The 22016-nt window shown below is 43.6% G+C and overlaps 1 protein-coding gene across 1 annotated transcript; it reads left to right on the top strand.

The window, feature by feature from the left end:
• The first annotated feature begins 19534 nt into the window (after window positions 1–19534).
• Window positions 19535–21791, top strand: LOC136482835 (scarecrow-like protein 9). Its single transcript, XM_066480019.1, has one exon. The coding sequence runs from the start codon at window positions 19688–19690 to the stop codon at window positions 21635–21637; it is 1950 nt and encodes a 649-aa protein (XP_066336116.1). The 5' UTR covers window positions 19535–19687; the 3' UTR covers window positions 21638–21791.
• The last annotated feature ends 225 nt before the right edge of the window (window positions 21792–22016 follow it).

Genomic DNA, 22016 nt, shown 5'->3' on the forward strand with positions numbered 1-22016 from the left:
ACCAGAAGCCAATCCAATTGAATCGGCTATTCCTAAAGAACCAATTACCATTGATATCCCTGAGGAAACCATAGAGGAAGAAGCTGAACGCACTCAGGTATAAACTAGCATGTTCATAGCTGTATATTCTGAAATTTAACCATTGATTATTTTGTAGCCAAACACCCCTTTGTCAGAGACCGACCATGCTGATGCTGACAATCAAAACACCAACTCTCCAATTCAGCATTCTCCTCAAGGTAAATTCTTTTGTTTTCTGATTCATACTAATTATCCACTAATACCATATTACTTCTAAATATCAACCCTCCAGACCCAGAGCCGATTCAACCAGAGCTAGATACTGGTGCATCATCAGCTATCCATCTTGAAGAGGTAAGGAAACACTTCAAAAGTTCATTCAAACTGATTTCCTTTCAACAATATTTATCTGATGTTTTTACAGGCACAAAGATCTCCAGCCTTGAGCTACTCCTTCAATCTCGAGGAATACATAGAAGAAGATGAAATCAGTTCACAATCTAAGTTGCCCCAAGCTTCTCTGCCAGATACAACCCAAAATCGGCTAAAAGAGTTGCTGACACTCCTTGAAAAGAATATAGCTGATTTGGTTTAAGACACGGAGCCCATCAGAAGGACTTTCTTGGCCATCAAGGATCAACTGTAGCCCAACCTCCTGGAAGCCTTGGCCCAAGCTGCCAATATTGAAGATCATGCTCCCAAGGTGAAGAAGGCTCGTAGAAATTTGATGGACCATGACACTTTGTTGGCCAAGAAAATTTCCAACAAACAAGAAGCTACAGCTTTGGTGGAACTGGTTGATGATCTGAAGAAGTCTTCTGTAAAAATTGTACTAGAACTTGAACAGCTCAAGGCCAGGCGCTCTGAATTAGAATAAGAGTTGCTCAAGGTAAATGCTGCCATTGAGCATCATGAATCTGATCTGACCAAGCTTCCAAATGTGATCAGGCAGAAGAAGCAAGAGATGTCTGTCAAAATCAGGGAAGGTAAATCAATTCGTAAAGACCTCAAAAACATCCCTGGCACAACTAAAGAAGACGAGAAAGCACTTGCAGATATTGATTCTATCCATCTAAATGCTGTCAAAATGATTCATGGTGCTCTAGGATTGTAACTTGTATTCATTTATTCCTGCAACACTTGACAGTTCTATTGTTAATATTGTCTGTTTCTACAAATTTTGTATCATCCCTATATTTACTGGAAAATCAACTCAACCGCATTTGATTAGCATCATTTGATTTCCACCTGGTCAACTCGAATCTCAAACCATTCAATTTTCCATTTAGCCGATTCGGTTTCCAGACTTATCCAGATTTCTCCGAAATGGCTTTTTCAACTCAGGAGTCAAAACCTTTCAACTTCCATGACCCCACTACTAGATCGTGCTCCACTTAAGCCCATAAATGACGGCATTTGCTCTCCCATTAATTAGAACCACCCTTTCATCTCCCGAGGGACTCTTTCGCCTATAAATAAAGCCAAATCCTCTCTTGGCTATTCACTTAGCATCTGCAATCTTTGCCTTCTCCATCCTCCAGACCCACCTTCTTCAACAGTTCTTTGCCTTCCTCCAAGAAAATCCTAGATGGCCGGCGAGGACAACGGCGACAAACGCCCAGCTGAAGGAGTGCCGGTGGTGGACCTGCCAATGCGGCAGTGCATGCGCGTCCTCAGGTAAGATGAAGAACCTCTGTCAATGCTGGTTACTCTTCCTCATCCCTGTTTGATTTCTTGTACAGTTATGTTCACCATGGGAGTAACCGACCCATTAATCTCAGGGGAGGCGAACCTTCGGCTGCTGCTGCCGCTCCTATCCCTATGCCGTCAGACTCCTCTGGCTCTTCCGTGGGCTCCTTTGACTCCTACAATGGAGACGACGCCCGCCGCTTCCTCCGCAAATGGAGGGAGATGGAGGCCCTGTACTCGGAGGCCACCAAGGAGAATGGCCAGCTCTAGATTTGTCTGGAGGTCCAGCAGGTGGCCTTCTCCGCTGCCGACAATGAGCTTGCTGCCATGCAGGCTCGTCTCTCCAAGGCCGACACCATGGTGGTGGGTAAGTTCATATCAGACTCCCCTTTGTCTTTGACCCTTCATTTTATGTTACCTGATGATCTCCTTTGTTTTGATTTGTTAGCCATGATGGCTTAGATGGAGAATCTCCGTCTGATCGCCAACAACGTTGCCGCCTCCATGAACGTCAGGGGAGAGTCGATGGAGTTCCGCCTATAGGACATCCCCGTCCACGCCCGGGAGATCGCCCTCCACGGCGTCCGCCAGGGTGCCGCCGTCGCCCTAGCCGCCACCCAGCTCTAGTCTGGGTTGGACCACCACGCCATGGAGCCTGGCTACCCAGCGACCGCCGAGCCCGACATGCACGACGACGTCGTGGAGTCGTTCGCGGAGCATGCGGCGGCGGTGGCCCACATCACACCCCCCGAGAACATCCTTAGTAGGGTGTTTCTCGAAGATTAGTTTGTTCTTAGGGCAAACTAATAAATAAAAATTTTCTTTTCTGCAATGATTCTCGGCTGTGATGTGTCTTGTGCTTGTTTTTTTTTTTGCACTAAAGGCGATGTGTATCACATCGGCTATTGCTTCCCTTCGAGGGCTATATTTTTTGTGCTTAAGGCGATTCCCATGTAGAAATCGGCTATTAGAGCCTGATTATCGAATAACAATCGACTATCAAGCATTTACCTAAACGCTAGGATAATACTTCTTAAGAAATTTTCCATTAAGTGCTCTCTCAAACTCTTCTCCTTCCAAAGTCTGTATAATATAAGCATTACCAGGCGCGCATCGTTTAATCCGATAAGGACCCTCCCAATTCAGAGACCATTTGCCAAATTTGCTATCTTTAGATTCAATCGGTAAGATAACTTTCCAAACCAATTCACCTTCGATAAACTGCTTATTCCTAACCTTCTTATTATAATATCTTGCAACTCTCATTTTATTGGCTTCAGTATTCTCAAGAGCCCGTAGCCGATGACAATTCAAATCTTCTAAATCATCCATCATAATATTTTTATAATCATCGGCTGTCAAATCATTTTGCAAAGTAACATGCCTTGAACCAGACTAGATTTCCCAAGGAAGAACAGCAGCATGTCCATAGACCAACTGATAAGGAGTAGCCTTAGTTGATCCATGACAAGACATTCAATATGCCCATAATGCTTCATTAAGAGTCAAATACCACTTCCTCGGCTATTCCTTGATCTTCTTCTTAATCAATTTGATCAAAATCTGATTTGCAGCCTCTGCTTGACCATTGGCTTGAGAATAATAAGGAGAAGAATTATATAACTTAATCCCCATACTGTCAGCAAAATCTTTGAACTCTTCTGAAGTAAACATTGTTCCTTGATCAGTTGTGATGGTCTGAGGTATACCAAATCGATAGATAATATGCTCCCTCATAAAATCTATCATATTCTTCGATGTAACTATTTTCAAAGAAATTGCCTCAACCCATTTAGTAAAGTAATATGTTGCCACCAATATAAACTTATACCCTTTACTCGATGGAGGATAAATTTGGCCGATCAAATCGATTCCCCATCCTCTGAATGGCCATGGCTTAATTATGGGATTCATAGCCAAAGCAGGTGATCTCTGAACATTACCAAATCATTGACAATCTTGACAACCTTTGTAATATTCAAAACAATCCTCCAGCATTGTTAGCCAAAAGTAACCAGTTCTTCTGATAACCCATTTCATTTTATACACAGACTGATGAGCACCACATATCACTTCATGTACTTCACTCATCAGAATCTTTGCTTCTTCTTGACTTAAGCACTTAAGCAAAACTCCTTCAATAGTTTTATAATACAATTGATCATCGAGTAGAACATACTTAATTGATTTATACCTGAGCTTCTTGCTTATTTTATGTGAAGTATTCCTAAGATAATCGATTATCTCTGTCCTCTAGTCATTAGTCGATTTTTCATTATTGAAAACTTCCTAAGACACTCGATACCCTGATGCACTTTGAGCTAATCGGTTAGCTTCCTAATTTTGTGCCCTGGGAACATGCTGAAGGGAAACAATCGAAAAACCATCAAGCAAAACTTTACACTTATCATAATATCCTTTAAGTATGTCATTTTTACACTCATATAGGCCGATCAATTGATTAACCACTAACTGTGAGTCACCAAACACTTCAATCGAATCAGCCTTTGCTTCTTGAAGAAGCTGAAGTCCTTTCAGAATAGCCTCATACTCTGCCTGATTATTTGTAATTGTTGGACCAATCTGAAAAGCAAATTTGAAACTATTCCCTCGAGGTGAAATCAAGACAATACCAATACCACCACCTTGTTTACACGATGAACCATCGAAGAACAATGTCCATGGCATTATCTCTAAGTAACCAATGCTGGGTTTGTGATGTTGAGTAATGAAATCGGCTATCACCTAGCCTTTAACTGCTTTAGCCAATTCAAATCTCAAATCGAACTCTGACAATGCAAGAATTCACTTCCCAATTTTCCCATTCAACATAGGCATTGACAACATATGCTTAATCACATCTGCTTTAGACACCACAGTGCACTCAGCTGACCACAATTAATGCCTTAACTTGGTGCATGAAAAATATAAACATAAGCATAATTTCTCAATGGGAGAATATCTTGTGTCTGGATCCAGAAGCCTTTTGCTTAAATAGAAAACGACTCTTTCTTTTCCCTCGAATTCTTGAATCAAGGCCGATCCAATTGTATGGTTTTCGGCCACCACATACAACTTAAAAGGCTTACTTTTCTGTGGAGGAACTAAGATTGGTGGAGACTTCATATATTCTTTTATTTCCTCAAATGACTTTTGTTGTATGTCATGCCATTTAAACTCCTGATCATTCTTCAGTTTTAGCAAAGGAGAAAATGGCAACACTTTTTCTGATAAATTTGATATATACCTTCTGATGAAATTGATCTTCCCAAGTAGAGACTGCAACTCTGTTTTATTAGTTGGTGGCACTGCTTCATCGATTGCTTTCCTACTTTTCTGACCAATTTCAATTTCTCTTTCATGTACCATAAAACCTAAAAATTGTCCAGCTGACACCCCGAAGGCACATTTGTTGGGATTCATCTTCAAACCATGCTTTCTTGTACACTCCAAAGTCTCCCGCAAGTCAGCTAGATGCTCTTTGTAGCCTTTGGATTTTACAACTACATCATCAATATATATTTCAACAATTCTGCCGATCAACTCATGAAAAATATAATTCATTGCCCTTTGATAAGTTGCACCGGCATTCTTCAAACCAAAAGTCATCACGACCCATTCAAATAAGCCAATTGCACCTGGACATCTGAAAGCTGTTTTGGCAATATCTTTTGCAGCCATGAAAATTTGATTATAACTAGCATTGCCATCCATAAAACTTATAACTTTGTGCCCAGTTGCAGCATCTATAAGTATATCGGCTACTGGCATAGGATAACCATCCATAGGTGTAGCTTTATTCAAATCTCTAAAATCAATACACACCCTTAGCTTACCATTCTTTTTATAGACTGGCACTACACTCAAAATCCACTCTGCATATCAGCATGCTCAAATAAACTTAGCTTCTAACAGTCTTTCAATCTCTTTTTTAATATCATCAAGAACATTTGGATTGAACCTCCTCGGAGCTTGTTTAAATGGTCGATATCTAGGCTTAATTGGCAACCGATGTTCAACAATCGAACGATCCAAACTAGGCATTTCATAATACTCCAAGCAAAACAATCTCTATATTCTTTTAACAAGTCTATCAACTCTTGTTTAAACTCAGGATCTAGATTAGCAGCTATATACGTCAGCCTTGGCCTATCACTCGGACCAATATCTATTTCTTCTAATACATAGACCGACATAAATCCCTACCCTAACTTGCCATCAGTGCCATCTATTGGATTATCTATTAAAACAAACTTTTAGAGACGACTGCTTGGATCGGCTGTTGATTATCATCATAAATTTTGATAACACCTCCATCCCAAGTCTTACCAGAAAAACATTCAAAATCACCAAACTCCCAATATGCAGGATCAGATGTCGCCACACTAACAGAATCATCAGCAAATACCATCTCTACTTTATCACCCTGCCATTAGATTAAACATTGATGCATAGTTGATGGTACGTAGCAATTGGCATGAATCCAGTCTCAACCAAGGAGCATACTATACGATCCTTTCCCATCAATGACAAAGAAAGTAGTGGGCAAAGTCTTACTTCCAATTGTCAACTCAACATTGATTGCCCCTCGTGTCTCAGATGTATTACCTCCAAAGTCTTTAACCATCATGTCTGTTTCAATCAAATCCTCTGGTCCCTTGCCTAGTTTGCGAAAAGTAGTATAAGGCATCAAATTGATAGAGGCTCCACCATCAACTAACATTTTAGTCATCGGCTTCCCATCAATAAGACCCTTAAGGTACAAAGCTTTCAAGTGCCACCATCTCTTCAAATTTGGTCTCATCAAAATCTGAATAAACTTCAACCTCCTGGTATGCTAGAGCCATGAACTCCGATGGTAGAAGAAAAGCAATATGAACCTCAGCTGTTACCTTCTCTTTGTCGGCTATTTGCTTGGCACGCCAAACTTGAGACTTTGGAGTATTTTGTTCCAACTCCCTATTCCTCAATTGTTGCACCCGTCTCCTCTGGCTTCTTGTCAAATGTCACACCCAATTTTAAGGATAAAATTGAATGCACAAAACTCGTGTGTGCCCAGGAATCAATCACACACACAAGCTGACAAATTACAAATAGTATCATCACGGTGTCTCATACATCAGAGTTATAATAAAACTTAGTCTTATACATCACAGCGGAATAATAAAAAGATAATAAACTCTCGTGGCCATCATCACAGGGAAGGTCAACTGGTTGACCACAAGCCTAATAATCCTCCGGGAAATCCTCATACCCGTTGTCATCTGTTACCCATCCGGGATTTTTATCCAAGTAAAGAAAATAAACAAGTGTAAGTACATTCCGTACTTAGCAAGCTAACATGGGGTTATGAAGCTCAAAAAGGTTAGACTCTGGTTTACTACAGTTAGCATTTTTAATAAGTCAAGCTTTTATTCTCAAGTATTATCAAGTTATGCTTAAGCTCCCATTTAATTCCCATAAGAACATATATCGGGGTCTAAGTGTACCATATATCATCATTGAACAACTTTAAATGATCATCAACAAGTAACCAGTTATTCTGTGAGTTTTCCGGGCCGCTCGTAACCGCGAGCACGGCTGTTATAACAGTTTGTTACCCTCTGCAGAGGTGGTGCACATTCACCGCGAGTCGTGATCCCCATGTGCCCGGGTTAATTACTCTCATGTCACTACCAAGGTGAGCGGGCAGGGTACACTATGAAGCCATTTCATAGGTTTCCCTAACAAGTTAGGGCCGCTAGGTTTCCTTGGCAGGCAGATGTAGGAACCCCCCTTTCCTATGGCACAAATCCATCATGGCTATACTCATAGGAACAGAGGCAGCCCTATACCCAAAGTGGCAAGCCCCATTTGCGCCAAAAAGGTAACCTCTAACTAGTTAGGAAAGATCCTATTACTGAGCTAAAGTCAAAGCCATATGACTCTCCCGGTTGCACTATCAGCCCCAGCTTTTGCCGACAGATAAGTCCTTATGGAGGGCCGGGAGCAACATGAACAAAGGTCATTTGCAGTTTCGCCCTATGGAACAGTTGTTATAAATCATGTTACTCACTTTGTTCCATAGTATCATTCATCAACATGTATATCAAGTACAGTTAGAGCACTAGCAATCTACCCATATGCATTTAACCCATAGGAGACAAGGAACAGGATAACAATCACTAGGATGTCCTTACGGGTATCAAAATTAGACACATGCAAATGAGTAATTGATTAAAGTGAAATAGGACATCAAGGAAGGCCCATGTTATACTTGCCTTGGTTCACAAACTCGTGCTGGTCCTGCTGGTCATCGAAGAGTTCTTGGTCTCCAACGTTTTCCTCACCGTCTGAACGTGACCAACACGGCAACATACAACATTCCAAAAGTATTCATGCAAAGCAAACATTCCTATCATTAGAACAGTACACCAACAGTATTGAAATCAAGATAAAATGTTTATAAAACTAATCTACGTTTCGCTACGATCACGTCAACGCGAAGTTCACGAAAAACGGAGCTAAAATACGAAAGTTATGATTAAAACAGGTTTTTCCTATAGCCCTATATTTAATTAAATCTAATCATGAAATTAAAAAGTTTCAAACTTGACTAACAGTAGCTCCAACATGTAGCTTATGAAATTACGAAGCTAACGCGATTTGAATGGATCAATTCGGAGCTAAAACGACAATTTTATAAGCGAAACAGTTCGATTGGCATTTCTGTAAATACTGAAAGCGTACTTTTGACTTAAGCCGTGGAGTTTACGCTTTCTAATCGAGATTGTGCATTTGGGGAAATATGTTTTGGACTGCAGGTTAGGACTTAGAAAAGTCCAGGGGCTCTTATGCAAAATCACCCGCGAAGGGGTATCTTCTATTCCTGGCCGTTGATCTCGCGATGGGCGGCTAGGATTGGCCTGGGGGGGTCGGCCGTCTGGAACAGTAACACTGGCGGCCAGGCGCCATGGCCGGCGGCGTGAAGGACTCGGTCGTGCGTGGATTAGGGCCTACGGTTCACCAAATTGACCACCGAGGGCACCCGTGAGCTCGGGGGGAGAAGGGGGGTCGCGGCCATGCCGTTGTGGCGGCCGAAAACGGAGGCTAGCGCGGTGGCCGCCATGGCCGGTGACCATGGCCCGCGGAGCTCGCGGCCAAGGCTCGGGAAGCCAACAAAAACGAGAAAAAGAGATACCGGGAGATAGAGGGGAGGACGGCGAAGCTCACCAAGGGGGAAATGGAGACGGAGGCGGCTCGGAGGAGGCTGTCCGCGTGGAGGGGCGGTCGACGGAGCTCGGAGATCTTGGGGCGACGGCTGCGGCCTTCCTCGGTGCATGGCAAACGCGAAAGTGAGAGCGGGAGGCAGTAGGGAGGGGCGGAGACGGCTCAGTGCCGATTTAAAGCGGCTGGGCTCGAGGGGGGGCACGCTCCCACGACGCGGAGTGGGGGCGGTTGCGGCATGCGGCCTGGCCGGGCGGGTGCGGGATGTGCGGGAGGAAGGGGGCGGCTCTGACTGGCGGGCCCGGGATGGCAGCGGCTGGGCATGGGACGGCGGCGGTTGTGCGTGGCCGGGCCAAGGGAACGACGGCGGTAGCTGGGCCGACTCCTTGCTGGGCCACGCGAAGCTGGCGGTTGCGGTGCGCAAGGGAGGAGAGGGGAGAGGGGAGCTGGGCCAGCGCAAGGAAGGGCCTGCGGGCCGAAACTGAGGAAGGGAAGGAATGGAAGGAAATTTCCTTTTTCTTTTTATAAATAAAATTTTCCAATCTCATTTTCAAAAGGTTTTTAAAATCTTTTAGCATTTGAAACAAAACCACCCATCACAGAAATAAATATGCAACAACATGAATGCATCAACATGTTTCTATCCTTATATTTATTTTTAATTTCATAAAAAAATATTATTTTCTAAATTCAAATTCCCACAAAATGCAAAATTAATCACTTTTCTCCTTTTTCAAAAATATGCAAAATTTAGGGTGTTACAATTCTACCCCCCTTAAGATGAATCTCGTCCTCGAGATTCGGATGACGTCGACTGAGAGATAGGGATACTCCGTCTTTAGATTCTCCTTTACTTCCTCATGTAGTCCCATCGTCTTGATTAGGATCCCACTTTCCAATGAAAATTCCTTACTTTATTGGTCATAAGGAAATTCTTCCACCAATCTTCAAAACATGAATGATTCCGGTTAAGTTTCTCGAACTTGGAATACAATTCTTGATCCTTGGTGTCACCCGAACCTTCTTAGCACAACTCCCCATTGCTAAGGGCATCGGTCATGACTTTTGCTTCTCCAAGTGATAGCACTTTTCCAAGTCATAATCAATTTTCATTCCAACGAGGATATCACCAACTCAAGACCAACTTAGTGAAGATGTTCTGTAGATTCTTGATCCAAACTAACTTAAAAACTTCTCCAATAGCTCTACCAAAATCTTAATGATCTTGGATAAACCCTCGTTGAACCTTTAACCAAACCCCATTGAGACTCTGAGTTTCTCTCACATCTTTGGGTACCACCACGCTTCCGCTGCGCAAACAAGAACGTAGGATACTTCAACTTCCAAATTCTTCAACTTGGCTACCCCCCTTAAGAAAAGATAGACTAGGGGACACAAAAAGGGTAACTTGCACCTTCTTCCAGATGATCTAACTAGTATCACGATGTCCTGACATCCCAATGAGACTCTTGTGTATGGGCAAGAAACCTGAAATTCCTCGCGAGACGAAAAACAGCCATACAGTAAAACAGATGTAACTCCCATTCTGTCAATCTAATGAACTTGTAGCTTCTACCGTTGGAAAGATTATAAAATTCTCCACAACTTCCTTATAGAACACTTTTCCAGATTCTGCCGTTAACTTGGTTGAAAACAGTACACAACAGAAACTACTCCAGATTCCAAACAGCACAGATGCATCACCTTGTGATTTTTGTATCTCCATAACCAACATAGCCAACAAGGTGATTCTTTTGCTCAGAGAAAGATATTGAAGTCTACTATTGTCCAAAATTTTCTCATGATTTATGATCATCCAAATTCAGAGACATAAGCCGAGGAATGCAGACTGCTTCGAAAAGACAGGATAGGAAAAACAGAAGAAAATCAAAACCCGACTATTTATTTCATTAATACTTGTACCTTAGGCCTATAACTAAATGAAATTGTGGAAACACCCAACAAGATCATTGCAATCATTACAAAGATTCAAAACAATTATAAGCATAATGACAATTCGGCAATCAATAGAGATGCACAACTCAATCATTGACTCAAATTGCGATACTATCGTTCTCATTGCACCAGGGATAACAATCCTAAGACTTATATTCAGATTACGTAAGAAGGTGATGAAGAACAGTTCTAAAAGCATATCAAATCAAGGAGTAAAGATGAGAACAAAAACTTCAAAATAAGCAGCAAGGTAGAGATGAATAGCAAGGATATAGTAGAGAAGAAAATATCAAGGTTCATAAAGCAAGGGTTGTTGTAGCAACATCTAAACCTTAAAACGACCAGTTTCTAACTAGGCTTGCGTCCTACAGTCAACACAGCTCTGATACCAATTTGTCACACCCAATTTTAAGGATAAAATTGAATGCACAAAACTCGTGTGTGCCCAGGAATCAATCACACACACAAGCTGACAAATTACAAATAGTATCATCACGGTGTCTCATACATCAGAGTTATAATAAAACTTAGTCTTATACATCACAGCGGAATAATAAAAAGATAATAAACTCTCATGGCCATCATCACAGGGAAGGTCAACTGGTTGACCACAAGCCTAATAATCCTCCAGGAAATCCTCATACCCGTTGTCATCTGTTACCCATCTGGGATTTTTATCCAAGTAAAGAAAATAAACAAGTGTAAGTACATTCCATACTTAGCAAGCTAACATGGGGTTATGAAGCTCAAAAAGGTTAGACTCTGGTTTACTGCAGTTAGCATTTTTAATAAGTCAAGCTTTTATTCTCAAGTATTATCAAGTTATGCTTAAGCTCCCATTTAATTCCCATAAGAACATATATCGGGGTCTAAGTGTACCATATATCATCATTGAACAACTTTAAATGATCATCAACAAGTAACCAGTTATTCTGTGAGTTTTCCAGGCCGCTCGTAACCGCGAGCACGGCTGTTATAACAGTTTGTTACCCTCTGCAGAGGTGGTGCACATTCACCGCGAGTCGTGATCCCCATGTGCCCGGGTTAATTACTCCCATGTCACTACCAAGGTGAGCGGGCAGGGTACACTATGAAGCCATTTCATAGGTTTCCCTAACAAGTTAGGGCCGCTAGGTTTCCTTGGCAGGCAGATGTAGGAACCCCCCTTTCCTATGGCACAAATCCATCGCGGCTATACTCATAGGAACAGAGGTAGCCCTATACCCAAAGTGGCAAGCCCCATTTGTGCCAAAAAGGTAACCTCTAACTAGTTAGGAAAGATCCTATTACTGAGCTAAAGTCAGAGCCATATGACTCTCCCGGTTGCACTGTCAGTCCCAGCTTTTGCCAACAGATAAGTCCTTATGGAGGGCCGGGAGCAACATGAACAAATGTCATTTGCACTTTTGCCCTATGGAACAGTTGTTATAAATCATGTTACTCACTTTGTTCCATAGTATCATTCATCAACATGTATATCATGTATAGTTAGAGCACTAGCAATCTACCCATATGCATTTAACCCATAGGAGACAAGGAACAGGATAACAATCACTAGGATGTCCTTACGGGTATCAAAATTAGACACATGCAAATGAGTAATTGATTAAAGTGAAATAGGACATCAAGGAAGGCCCATGTTATACTTGCCTTGGTTCACAAACTCGTGCTGGTCCTGCTGGTCGTCGAAGAGTTCTTGGTCTCCAACGTTTTCCTCACCGTCTGAACGCGACCAACACGGCAACATACAACATTCCAAAAGCATTCATGCAAAGCAAACATTCCTATCATTAGAACAGTACACCAACAATATTGAAATCAAGATAAAATGTTTGTAAAACTAATCTATGTTTCGCTACGATCACGTCAACGCGAAGTTCACGAAAAACAGAGCTAAAATACGAAAGTTATGATTAAAACGGGTTTTTCCTATAGCCCTATATTTAATTAAATCTAATCATGAAATTAAAAAGTTTCAAACTTGACTAACAGTAGCTCCAACATGTAGCTTATGAAATTACGAAGCTAACGCGATTTGAATGGATCAATTCGGAGCTAAAACGACAATTTTATAAGCGAAACAGTTCGAATGGCATTTCTGTAAATACTGAAAGCGTACTTTTGACTTAAGCCGTGGAGTTTACGCTTTCTAATCGAGATTGCGCATTCGGGGAAATACGTTTTGGACTGCAGGTTAGGACTTAGAAAAGTCCAGGGGCTCTTATGCAAAATCACCCGCGAAGGGGTATCTTCTATTCCTGGCCGTTGATCTCGCGATGGGCGGCTAGGATCGGCCTGGGGGGGTCGGCCGTCTGGAACAGTAACACCGGCGGCCAGGCGCCATGGCCGGCGGCGTGAAGGACTCGGTCGCGCGCGGATTAGGGCCTACGGTTCACCAAATTGACCACCGAGGGCACCCATGAGCTCGGGGGGAGAAGGGGGGTCGCGGCCATGCCGTTGCGGCGGCCGGAAACGGAGGCTAGCGCGGTGGCCGCCATGGCCGGCGACCATGGCCCGCGGAGCTCGCGGCCAAGGCTCGGGAAGCCAACAAAAACGAGAAAAAGAGATACCGGGAGATAGAGGGGAGGACGGCGAAGCTCACCAAGGGGGAAATGGAGACGGAGGCGGCTCGGAGGAGGCTGTCCGCGTGGAGGGGCGGTCGACAGAGCTCGGAGATCTCGGGGCGATGGTTGCGGCCTTCCTCGGTGCACGGCAAACGCGAAAGTGAGAGCGGGAGGCAATAGGGAGGGGCGGAGACGGCTCGGTGCCGATTTAAAGCGGCCGGGCGCGAGGGGGGGCACGCTCCCACGACGCGGAGTGGGGGCGGTTGCAGCATGCGGCCTGGCCGGGCGGGTGCGGGACGTGCGGGAGGAAGGGGGTGGCTCTGACTGGCGGGCCCGGGATGGCAGCGGCTGGGCGCGGGACAGCGGCGGTTGTGCGTGGCCGGGCCAAGGGAACGACGGCGGTAGCTGGGCCGACTCCTTGCTGGGCCGCGCGAAGCTGGCGGTTGCGGTGCGCAAGGGAGGAGAGGGGAGCTGGGCCAGCGCAAGGAAGGGCCTGCGGGCCGAAACTGAGGAAGGGAAGGAATGGAAGGAAATTTCCTTTTTCTTTTTATAAATAAAATTTTCCAATCTCATTTTCAAAAGGTTTTTAAAATCTTTTAGCATTTGAAACAAAACCACCCATCACAGAAATAAATATGCAACAACATGAATGCATCAACATGTTTCTATCCTTATATTTATTTTTAATTTCATAAAAAAAATATTATTTTCTAAATTCAAATTCCCACAAAATGCAAAATTAATCACTTTTCTTCTTTTTCAAAAATATGCAAAATTTAGGGTGTTACATCAAACCACCTGGGCACCATTGTCCTTCCTGCCAAGCATGCTCTTCCTTGTTAGCCCAATTCTGATCAACAATTCTCTTACCAAGTTGGTCATGAATACTTTCATTTTTTACACGCCGATCCATCCCATTATATGGATATCTGACTATCATGGACATATCGACGATTGGCTTGAGATTGCCTATACTCCTAATATTGGTCACTACATTCAGGACAATTATTTCTAGTAGGCAACTTTAAACCTTCATTCCAGCAATGTTGAAAGAAAGGACAATTCCAATGAGACTCATCTTGTTCTCGCTCATATTTCTCTTCTTCTTGCTGGCGTAAATATTCTTCTTCTTCTAACCATCTTTAATAATCTCTTTCCTTCTGCCTTTGCCACTTATTTAACAAAAATCGATATGTGACTTGTGGTTTCACGGTACCTGCTTTTGATGAACTTCCCTGCTCATATCGACTCTTTTTCTGTTCTCTTCTTTTCTCGATCATTTCAAATTCTTCAGCTGATATCTGCATCTCCGGATCAACTGGTGCTGCCTCTTTGGCAGTAGCTGATGTTAATACTTTAACCTTACCTTTAGGCAATGCAACATCAACCATATTTTGACCCTTCGAGAATGGGTTTTCATCAACTTTCATCTTATTAGCAGCATCAAACTTAAGCTTTCCTTACTGAATAGCCCTCTGAATATGCGGTCGAAAAACCCTACAATCATTGGTACCATGAGAAGTGGCATTATGATACTTACAAAACTTCTTATTTTTGAACTCCTTAGGAGGTAGCTTCACATAATTAGCTGGCAACTTGATATGTCCTTTGTCAAGCAAGAAATCGAATAACTTATCTGCATTAGTGACATCGAAATCATAACTCTCTTCCTTTTCCCAAGGACTTGGCACTAAAACTGTCTTTTTACCCTAACTCCATTCAGCAGCTGCAACTTCTTCATCACTAGTATCTTCTTCTGACTCATACAAATCAACTACCTTTGCACTGTTCTGAAATCGATTCTCTCTTCGCACAATTTGAAACTAGCTATTAAGGGCTGACACTTTCTGTGCCAATTGGCTCAAATTCCCAAACTAATGCCCAGCCAATTTCTCTCTAAGTGTGGGTAACATCCCTCTCACAGCTAATGCAGTCAACTGATCATCAGGCAAAGTCATTGAAAAACAAAAATTCTTGGTCTCCCAGAATCTCCTGAGAAAATCGACTCCCGACTCATTGGTTCTCTACCTTAAGTCAGCCAAATCTGTAATGTTCTTCTCACCTACCCCAGCATAAAAATAAGAATGAAATTTCTTCTCCAAGTCTGCCCAATTGGCAATAGAATTGGCTGGCATAGCTGAAAACCAAGTGAGTGCTGGTCCAGACAATGATAAAGAGAAAAATCGAACCCTATGTGCATCCTCAACAAAAGCTTCTCCTAGCTTAGTAAGATATCGACTTTCATGTTCTGTGTGCATCCTCAACAGAAGCTTCTCCCAGCTGAGTAAGATATCGACTGACATGTTCTATGGTGCTTGTGTTATCTTGCCCAGTAAACTTGGAAAACTATGTAATTCTATAATTGTGTGGAAGAGGCACTAAATCATACCACTCAGGATATGGACGCCTATAAGATACAGTATGTCCCCTTAGGTTCAGATCGAACGGATGCTACATCATTTCAGTCATTCGACGTAATAGATCATCAGTTTGATTTCTTGGTTGTGGGGCAACCTGTGGATTATAATTATGAGTACCTTGGTATCCTGGGTTTAGAATCATATTGAGAGTATTATAATCAGCACTGTAATGAAATCCCTGAGGAATATTTATACTATGATTCCCTGACTGAACTCCTCCTTGCAAAATCTGATTGTATGCATTAGGATCAGTATTCCTGCGAATCCTTTGCTAGGATGGTGCTATTTTTGTAGCCGACCGTAGTACATGGTTTGTAGTACCAAAACTAACAATTTGACCTTGGCCTGCCGGCTGTTGTATCTGAGTAGATACTGCCGATTGGTGAACAACACCTCCCTGGGATTGCATGGTTGAGCTTTGACCAACTTGAGCTTCAGTATTAACTGCATATCCTCCTCCTTGCTGGCTAGAGTTGGGAAGAGGCATTTCTTGACTCGATGAATCTGGAATGTTAAAATAAGTTGGTCCATATTGCTCGAGTGATGCACCACGAAACACTTCCTTCATGATATTCCAAAAGGTGTTCAGAAAAACAGTATTATGATTCTTCAAAGCATCATTAACAGACTGATGAACTGCTTCTGCGAAGAACCGTTTGTCATCTTCATCTTTTGTATCTGTTTGCCCACGCAGTAACACCCTTGGCAAAGGAAACTTCTGAAATACTTTGTTGTCGTGATTCTTGAAATACGACAACAGACATTTGTCTTGAAATTCTTCCACTGCTCTGCCGATGATGTCTTTGTATGGGCCAGGCAGATCTTCAAATGGCACTTTGAGAAAATGACTATCATCAGTATTTCCCATGATGATTTGTGGTGTCCCACCGGGCGTGCCAAAAAGTGTGTTGACACAAAAATGTTACAATATGATCAACATACAGCAAGCCAGAAGGATCTAAAAAGTAACAGGAGCCTCGCAGATCTGCTTAGCTTCAACATCCGGCCCAAAAGATCCTGAAAAAATCCGAATGGCGTGCCAGTCAATTTGACCTGCAATTGACAAGGAAGGAAATTTTATCAGTAACATAAAGGTGGAACGTATCGGTTTTGTCCCAGATAGTTCCAATAATGTATGGCTTAGCAAGCCAATAAATGAATAACCATCGACTAGACAGTCGATATCCGATGATCATTAAATGAAGTTTTTATAATAAAGAATTAATCGGTTGTTCATATATAAGTTAAACTTTAAATTGAAGTGTGTTTTATGATTAGGAATAAACCAAGACAGAAACAGGTACAGCACACTCAAATACGAATAAGAATCGATATCTTCATTATATGAGCTCTTACTTTAACCAAACATCCAATTCAAGGAAATATGAAGATCATAGTTTATACCAATTGACCGTTAAACGCAAACAAGCTTATAAATTGTCACCTCTAATCCAGCATGATTAACAGTGAGGGTCGATCGGATTGATGCAGCTATGTTAATCACAATAAACTTTGAGATAAAAATCCATGAGCTTATCCATGTTCAAAAATCGCATGATATAATCATTTAAATACAAACGAATCTATAATCGAATCGAATCCCGATCTATCATGTTCATCAGTAAGGGTCGATTGTTTCGATGCAGCTATGACATCCATGACAAACCTTAAAATAATTCTTTTATAGATCTATCTATATTCAAGAGATCGCAATATATGAACTATGTACGTATCGGCACATGAAAATCGGCTAAACAGCTGATTTCTACATGGGAAACAAACGAACGCGTGACCCGCCCATAGTTCGATTTGCTAGCTACCAAGATTCAATTCTGTGCTTACGTCAGTGAGGTTCGATCGTTTCGATGTAGCTATGACAGTGACCACAGACCAAGGCTCGATAGCCTTTAAACCTCTTTATGGATGACTCATGTTTCGAATGCAGCCCATGCACGATCAAAACCGAAATAAAACTCGCCGAAATCTACTTTACTCCTACTCCTGAGGTTTTGGCATTGAGCCAAAAAAGTTGTATATTGATTGTGTCGTCGTTTTACAAAACCCGAGGTTTAATATTATACCCGTAAACTAAACAGAGTCCTATTCGAATACGAACTCGTTACAAACTATGGAAATAAATAGAAAACTTTCTAATTCTATTAATAACTTGGAGCCTAATCTTTGCTTTCGTAGACCCCGACCATATTCTTCTTGACGTCATCCCGAACGCATTCTGCCGATGTCACCCAAGATTTAGCCGATTCAACCCTTTTCAAAATCAGCCGATATCGACTTCTTCCAAAATCGATTGCAATCTCTCCTTTTGGAAAATTTCACACTCCCGCATATCTTTTGTCCAAATTCTGGTGCAAACAGTAGCTAATTATATATTTTTTAAGGTCAACTTCAGGGAGATAAAACGATGATGAGGCCGGCGGCGGACGTGTACTGGAGCTCGACTACTCCTTTACCAATACCACCGACGATGTCAACCAGGCGCCGCAGCTGGCGAAGAAGAACGCGGGCGACGCCACCGCGCTGCTCCCTGCCGGGCCTGCCGACGGTGGTGACCAGACCTTGTTCAGTGGACACAACGCGGAAGAGATTTGTGATTAAGCATGAATACAAAAGTACTTGTCTGTCCCACTGCTGACTTGGCTTGGAGCTTTTTTAACATAATGACAGAAAACATCAGGCTTTATCTCCGTAAGTGAGGAATCAGACCAAAATTATTACATGACAAAAATGCTTAAAACGAAACTGTCTCGTACACCAAATAAACTTATTAGTTTGTAAGCCTAATGATATAAGGCCAAACATGTGAGGCCAAGAAGGTCATTGCGGCAGACTCCAACGTGCGACAAACAAAGATGATGCAACAAGCAAATAAACTTGGGTTGGAGCTGCAGCGGCATGTTCCCTGGCTACGCCCGCCTCACAGGCACAACGTCCCCCATTCTCTGAAGATCTAGCAATAGCACTAGAACCTGCTGACTAAATGATACAGTATTCCTTTTGAAAAAACTGCCGGCAGGATTATGCCAGACAAATATATCGATAGATAGAGCGGATAAAATAGCCAAAATACAGAAAACGGCGAAAATACAAACTGCCCAAATGAGGAATTTAGACCCTCAAGGCAAAAGAGGCAAACAGCCTAAGTCAAAGGCAAAATTTCTCCTCTTTCAGTATATATTTTGACACTGATATATATGTGATACTGATGGATGGAGAAATTCAGCCCATGTACTGTGTACGGCTTCAGATATTTTTGACAAGTCTTCCTTCATCTCCTTCGTCCCCACAGCTTCTTCCCCGGCGGCTTCGTTCAGGTCTTGTTTAGTTCCTTCACTAAAACTTTACACCCTATCACATCGAATGCTTAGACACATGTATGAAGTATTAAATGTAGACTAAAAAAATAACTAATTGAACAGATTGCGTGTATTTTGAGAGACAAATTTTTTGAGCCTAATTAGTCCATGATTAGACAATGTCATGCTACATTAAACATGTGCTAATGATGGATTAATTAGCCTTAATAAATTCGTCTCACAGTTTACAGACAAGTTCTGTAATTAATTTTTTTATTAGTACGCGAACATCCCTTCCGATATTTCATAAAACATTCGACGTGACACCAAAAACTTTACACCCCTCGAAGTAAACAATGCCTCATTTTCCCCTCAAAAGTCCAAACAGCTTCAATAGTTGCTGCAATAATGCAATCCTAGCTGCCTACAACTACAAGCCAGTAGCCAGCAGCCCAGCACCCAGCAGTGCACAAAGCAAGCTAGCTTCCATCCCTGCCTGCCGTGGCCGTGGCCGTCCATGGCACCCATGCCGGAGGAGCTCGAGCTCATGGGTCAGCAAGACCGGCGAGACGTGCTGGCTGTGGCTGTGGCTGACCCTGAGCCCGAGCCGTTCTCTCCCTCCATCTTCCTGGACCTCCCTCCGACGCCCAGCCGTCCCGACTGCCACGACGAAGACCTGGCATCGTCAGACGACCTCGTCCTCCCCTTCATCTCGCGGATGCTCATGGAGGATGACATCGACGACGCCTTCTTCTACAAGTACCCCGACCACCCCACGCTCCTCCAAGCCCAGCAGCCCTTCGCCGACATCCTCTCCGACGCCACCCCTCCGGACCGGCCAGTGGAGCCGCTCTCACAGTCACAGCTGCTGCTCCAGCAGTTCCCTGCCGACGGCGACGACCTGATCTTCTTCAGTGGCTGCAACGGGGACATGCTCAACATCGAATTGCTCAAGGGCATGGAAGAGGGCAGCAGGTTCTTGTCGTTGCCAACCAACAACGGCCTCCTCAACAGCAAGAAGCAACCGATCCAAGTGAATACGGGTGGCAAGCTTAAGAACAGGAGGCGTACTCTGCAGCAGGACGAAGATGAACCGGATGAGGCCGAGACGAGCAGGAACAGCAAGCTGACGGTGCCTGAGCCGGAAGAAACCGGCGAGATGGTTGACCAAATAGCTCTGAACGTGTTCAGCTGGTGCCTCTCTGAAATACAGAGCTTGCGCTTGACTATCGGCGGCGAGCAGGTAGAGAACAACACCCGGACCGGGACCGAGTCCAGGAGCAAGACGAACAAGAAGAACGGCAAGTACTGGGCACATGAGACCATGGACTTGCACACCATGCTCCTCCACTGTGCGCAAGCCGTGGGCATGGACGACCGTCGAAGCGCGACGCAGCTGCTGGGGCAGATCCGGAAGCGTTCCTCGCCGAGCGGAGACGCCAACCAGAGGCTGGCGCACTGTTTCGCCCAGGGACTAGAGGCGCGGCTCGCCGGCACGGGCAGCCAACTGTACAGGTCACTCGTGTCAAGGCGCACCTCCGTCGTGGAGTACCTCAAGGCCTACCAACTGTTTGTCGAAGCGTGCTGCTTCAAAACGATGGCGTTCCGCTTCTCCAATCTCACCATCTGCCATGCCACCTTGGGGAGAAACAAGCTGCACATCGTAGATTACGGCATCGAGTACGGTCTACAGTGGCCAACTCTGCTGACCCGTCTCGCTACCCGGGAAGGTGGACCGCCGGAGGTGAGGATGACAGGCATTGATCTCCCACAGCCAGGGTTCCGGCCATCTTCTCGGATCGAGCAGACGGGGCGCCGCCTCAGCAGCCATGCCAGTCAGTTGGGCGTGCCATTCAAGTTTCGGAGCATCGCCGCCGCTAGGTGGGAGACGATCCGCGTGGATGATCTTGACATGGAGCCTGATGAGGTACTGGTTGTCAATAGCCTTGTCCCGTTTGGACATCTGATGGAAGATGGTGTCACCGTGGATAGCCCCAGCCCCAGGGATGTTGTCCTGAACAACATCCAGAAGATGCGTCCCGATGTGTTCATCCTTTGCATCGTGAATGCCTCGTACAATTCACCTTTCTTTGTCACGCGGTTCCGTGAGGCGCTCTCATATTACTCAGCAATATATGACATGCTTGATGCCACCACTCCACGGGATAATGAACTACGCTTGCTGGTTGAACGCGACCTCTACGGACAGTGTGCCTTGAATGTTGTCGCCTGTGAGGGGCTGGACAGGGTGGAGCGGCCGGAGACATATAAGCAATGGCAGGCGCGGAACCATCGTGCCGGGTTAAGTCAGCTTCCTTTGGATCCATGTATAGTTAAGGATGTCAGGGAGTGGGTCAAGAGCCTATACCACAAGGATTTTGTCATTGACATCGATCAACACTGGCTCCTTCAAGGGTGGAAGGGGCGTATACTCTACGCCATGTCAACATGGGTTGCATGCAAATGAGTCAGTCTAGCTAAGGATTTAGCTGCTTTTTACATAGCTTATGGATCTATCTCTCTGTGTGCCAATGTGCCTAGAAATAAGTGGAGACCACTAATAAATTAAGATAGGGGTGCTGTGTGTTGACGTACAATCAATGAAGAACTTTGTTTTATTATTTCTTTTGCTAATTCTATTGCTCTGTGTTGTCTGAGCCTTGTTGATTCTTCTGTCTTTTTCCTTCCTGACTCTTCAATCTATAAAATATATAGAGTATGTGTGCTAGAAGTGGCCGATCGAGTAATATTTTATTTTATCAATCGAGATCTTTGTTGTTTTTTTAGAGAATTGTTTGTGCTCCTATTTTGTTGTCAATTGTATTTTCTATATTGTGACCAAATTA

This window comes from Miscanthus floridulus, chromosome 9 (genome assembly GCF_019320115.1).
Source record: "Miscanthus floridulus cultivar M001 chromosome 9, ASM1932011v1, whole genome shotgun sequence".
NCBI classification, from domain to species: domain Eukaryota; kingdom Viridiplantae; phylum Streptophyta; class Magnoliopsida; order Poales; family Poaceae; genus Miscanthus; species Miscanthus floridulus.